The 5,050-nt window shown below is 34.0% G+C and overlaps 1 protein-coding gene across 13 annotated transcripts in view; it reads left to right on the forward strand.

Annotated features, from left to right (window-relative positions):
* Window positions 1–5,050, forward strand: part of ZNF438 (zinc finger protein 438) — a 161,689-nt gene that overhangs the window by 130,701 nt on the left and 25,938 nt on the right. For all 13 annotated transcript variants that reach the window (XM_023536180.1, XM_023536174.1, XM_023536183.1 and 10 more), the window contains one exon: window positions 1,110–1,178. In XM_023536180.1, coding sequence (XP_023391948.1) covers window positions 1,110–1,178 — 69 coding nt within the window. The remainder of the gene's footprint in view (window positions 1–1,109; window positions 1,179–5,050) is intronic.

A 5,050-nucleotide genomic window follows, 5' to 3' on the forward strand; every position in this document is an offset into this window, starting at 1 on the left:
CAAGAGCTTTAAAAAATATTTCAGAGGAGGAAGGAGCTAGATTTAGTTTGCATGTAGTCAAGTGGACATATGTAGTACCCAGAGAATATTTCATCCTGGAACCTGGGAATATAAATTTAGAGTTGTAGTTAGAGCCACTGGAAGAAATTTTTACTGAAAACCTGTGAAAGAAAAAAAATAAGGGTAAAGCTAGAACATATTTTCCCAACAGATTTTTATTTAGGTAGAAAAATGCTCTCCCAGTCATTATAACCTGTCTAGTTCAGCCATACATGTTAAGGAGCACATATATTTTTATGTGCATGTATTTTATGTGAGTAAATGATTAGGTCTTACATTTAGAAACAGTGTTTGTATTTCTAAGTATATTTTAGTATATTTTCTATGAAGCCTTATCAAAATATTTACTTGTATTTTTTCAAGGACTTTGTCTTATTTTTACATTCAAAAAATTTATTAGTATGGAAACCTACGTTATAGACAATTCGAAAAATAGCTAAAATGAGGGGAAAACATCTGCAATTCTGTTACCAAACACAATGTCAATAAACATATTTTCTGTCATGTATTTTTCTGTGCATTTTTAATATAATTGTTATCCTCATATGTATGTCATTTAGTATGTTCATCCGATGCATTATATCATCAGCATTTTCCATGTTGCTAAATAGTCTTCATAATCACATTTTAATGACTGAATTACATTTTATCAAATGATTATATTGCAATTATACTACCCTTGCCTATATTATTAAACATTTTAGTTATTCTTAAACAGAGTATGTTAAACATAATTATCAGGCCGCACATTTGGGGGAAGCTTCATTATACCTACTCGCACTTCTCTCTGACCCTACAAGGATGGAGATGCAGGTACTGTCTCTCAGTGTGTCATTGCTTCCCTTTCCAGGCTCACACCAGTACATTCAGTGAAATCCTGTCTGTATAAAAATGAGAATGAAATGAAAACATCAGTTTTTTTAATAGTTCAGTCAATTCTTTATTACTCATACAGTTATAGACTTTTTAAAAGCTTATTTATATTTTTGTATGTATTAACATGGCATTTCAATTATTTCTAATTATTGCTTGTGCTTGGTTATTTTTAGGGAAGCTACTATTTCAAGTCAAATACGTTACAATGCAGAATTCTATATCGTTATCACCAAAAGATCAAGGTAAGATAAGCCATGCTGAGGATAATGGTTATGTGTATGTTATAGTTTTAATTGATATATTTAATGTCACTGTCCTCTAGCCATAAGGTGACTTATTTCTTGGAACTAAGAACAAAAACATATATATATACGAAAGTTGATTTCCTTTGGTAAATTACTGAATGTAAATGGATTCCTGGGTTTAGGGACATTTCTCTTTTATGAGAGCTCCTCGAGAGTAGGGCCACCTCGTTCCACACAAAACTCACAGAGCCCATCCCATTAGCTGGCACTGAAAAATGTCAAATGAAATTATGGAATATTGGCTTTAGTGTAACAGAATGACATGTTTTAATGAGAAGAACATTTACATGTGTGTATATATATTCATTTACATGCACGCGCGCACACACAGCACACATGGAGAGAGATGCTATTTGCTTGTATATTTCTTTGAACTGTTTCTACCTGTACCCATCTAAAAAGAAACATTAGAAAAACCATTTCCCCTCCATATGATTTTTAAAAAGAAAATCATGATGTTTTAACAGGAGCTCCTGGACCTTTTTCAAGAAAGCAGTTTACAGGTAGAGCTAGAGTCCTTTCCGAATAAAGAATAATTAAATTTGTGTCATCGTAAAGGGCAAAGTCTAATCTTTAAGAGGAATTCAAGTCTTTCTCTTGCCCCTACATATTCTCTTCCACACAGAAGAGAAGTTTTGATATGTGAGTGAGAAAAATAATGTCTTTAATCATTCAAGAATTGGACTTTCTAAATGTAAATTTTAGTGAACATAGTGAATTTGCTATAAAGAAACCTTAACTGGTGACAACAGTCTTTGATTTCTCTACCAAGAAAAAAAGATAATGTCATAGAGCATGGAATCTGGGTTTGAAACTCAGTTCTACCACGGAATTGCATAACCTTAGGTACATCACTTGACCTGAGCTTTCTCAACTAAATCTATAAAATGAAGATAGTAAGTCCTACCCTATAGATTGTGTGGAAATTAAAGGAGATACTATATGTAAATCACTCAGAATATTGCTAATTGTATAGTAGGCACTTAGAAGATGATGGTGGCTGTTGTTCTTGATGGTTGTGACTTCATATCTGGGCTCTCTCCGTGTGTGGAGACTGATGCAGTGAGATGGACGTGGCTGTCTCCTACTTGGAATGCCTACTGGCATTAGCAGGCCAAGCATGACCCAAGGAGACCCATGGGAGGTGAACACAGAGCAGACTCCCTGGCTTGCTTCTCCTCCAGACACCTGGCCAAAGGGAGAGTAAGAGTCCTTGAGATTCATACATGACCCATCCCTGAACACTAGAGCAAGAAAAGATATGGGAATGATTAGGGAGGAAAGCAGACCCTATCTAGAAATAATAAGTATGCATTTCCTATGAGTATTTTCTGGTATATAGCCTTTGGAAGATTTCTGCAGTAGCAGGGGTTTGGAAGTTCGATATCCCAGCTGGTATTACCTTCCTCATTTGGGTAAGCATGGAGAAATGTGACTGGGTAGAGGAAAGACTGTTTATTGAACCAAGTTACAAGGAAGCTGGGCTCCTGTCCTACATCAGCCTCTAACCAGCTGTGGAACCTCAGACAAGTTATTTTGCCCCTCAGCCTTAGTTTCTCTATTAGTAAAGCCAATATTACTACACATTCTTTTCCAGCTCTAAAAGGTTATAAGTCTGTGTCACTAAGCAATGAGTTGCTTGGTTTCTGGCTTATATAGGGAAGTTAAAAGCATATCACCACTCACACCTCTTGCCTATTTTGCTTCTCATTAAGTTTTTTTTAATTTTTGTGTCTACTTGCCTGAGCTATTGCATAAACTTAGTTATCTTCATTGACTTGGCCAGAGTATAAGCCACCTTCAAACCTAGCTAAGATTCATTAGCTCTAGTAAATTCTTCATCACTCTTTTCTAAGACAAAGGATACTTAAGCCCCCGACCCAGACTTTGACAGAGAAAGAGATATAATAGCTAAAAGACCTAGACAGGTGCCTTCAGGGTAATAGTCTCTCTACCTGACATTTTACATCCTTTGTTTTATTTAATCTAAACAATAAATTAGAAATAATCTTTACTTTAAAGGTTCAGGGAAATTACATACTTTTACTAAGATCGCCAGCCATTAAGTGACTGAGTTAAGATTTGAACCTAGATCTATCAAAATCCAAAACTCACTATTTGTACCATGTCACACATGAATTTATAGAGAATATTTATAATCTATTTTTAGATCATCTCTCTTCTCTGATCAAATATATTGTGTTTAATTACATATATGAATGTTTAAAGCTATTTTAAACATAGTAGGCAGAAATTAGAATTTGTGTCATGGGAAATTATATCAGTAAGGAAAAATTGTATAATACACGCGAGGCCTAAGAATTACCTACGTATTCATTAATTTACTCATTTATCTATTCAGTTGCTTTCTCTGTGTCCTGGATTCCACTAATATTTTTTAACAAAGAAAAATACTAGATTTTTAAATTATGATTTTGTTTGTATTTCTGTCATCAAATATAATCATTTTTGTGACATGAGACATTTGCTGGGTGTACGTCATTTATTAATTAAATGCTGATTGATTTTCTTAACAAACCATTGATGGCTATCTATAAATTATGCTACTTTTGAATTTCATACTTGTAAACAAACATGCACACATACCGTACACATTAACGTATGAAATTCAGGTAGGACGTTACCAGCAGAATTATGGGACTTAAGAAAATCCACTGCATCACATACTATCTCTTAATAAAATGTCTAATAAAAATAAAAGCAGGTTTAATGTTCACCAAAGCAGTACTTACCAGGAGCTATGTCAGATGCTTTAAGGGATCCGAAGGTAAACCAGACAGAGCCTATGCTTCTACAAAAGAAAAATTCTATTAGAACAGCAGACATGTAAGTAATTAGAATAAAGCATGACAAACGCTGTATTAGAAGTGAGTATGATGTACTTTGAAATCCTAGATTCAAAGGACAGTCGGTTCAGCCAGAATTTTGAAGCTAATCAGGAAACACAAGAAAGAGATGACATGTGCTCAGAACATTAACACGTGTAGAAGTCAAACAGGTGAAATTTAGAGTACAAAGGATATGGGTTTGAAGCTAGAAGAGAACTAGAGGAAACTAATTAGAAAGTCTAGTGTCTTCTATTTAAATGTTTTATAATTTTGGATAAAGAGAATTAACATTGTGATATCACTCTATGATAATTTATACTATATTGAAAGCTTTCCATTATAATTTAGTGTCATCAGTATTCATTTCTGTGTGAAAGTATTCCTTATAGAATCTTCATAAGTTCATTAGAATTATTTTGTTAGAATAATCTCTCTTCTCATACATTCAGGATTTGGGGACTGGATTTATGGTTTTCCCATAACATTTTTTGTTTGACATTTTTAAATGATAAGCTAATAAAAATATAAGGACAGGTATTTTGTATTGGAAAATAGCAAATTGTAACAAATGATAAACCATGTTTTTGGTTTTTTTTGTAGGGGGGTAGGGGGAGAATGTATGAAAACAACATGATAAGGCCAAATACAGTTGTTATTAACTTCCACTTTAAATTTGTAGAAGGAAAGGCAAAACCACGGCAGTGATTGAAAATGTAAATAAACTTATTTTCTGAAAGATAAGGAAACACACAAGTGAGCAACTTTGCCAAACGCTTCTCTGACAGGGACAATTTTTGTTTTTTATGTGCTAGAAAGAAGTTCACTGTGGCTATGCCAATTAACGATTGAAGTTTATACCTTGGAGAAGGCAGAATGAATTTTTAAGTCCCCACACAGTAGGTTAAAACAAGCTCCAAGGTTCATTGGTCAGGAAAGAATCTTCGTTTAGATCCAGGGAGG

This window comes from Pteropus vampyrus, unplaced genomic scaffold (genome assembly GCF_000151845.1).
Source record: "Pteropus vampyrus isolate Shadow unplaced genomic scaffold, Pvam_2.0 Scaffold150, whole genome shotgun sequence".
NCBI classification, from domain to species: domain Eukaryota; kingdom Metazoa; phylum Chordata; class Mammalia; order Chiroptera; family Pteropodidae; genus Pteropus; species Pteropus vampyrus.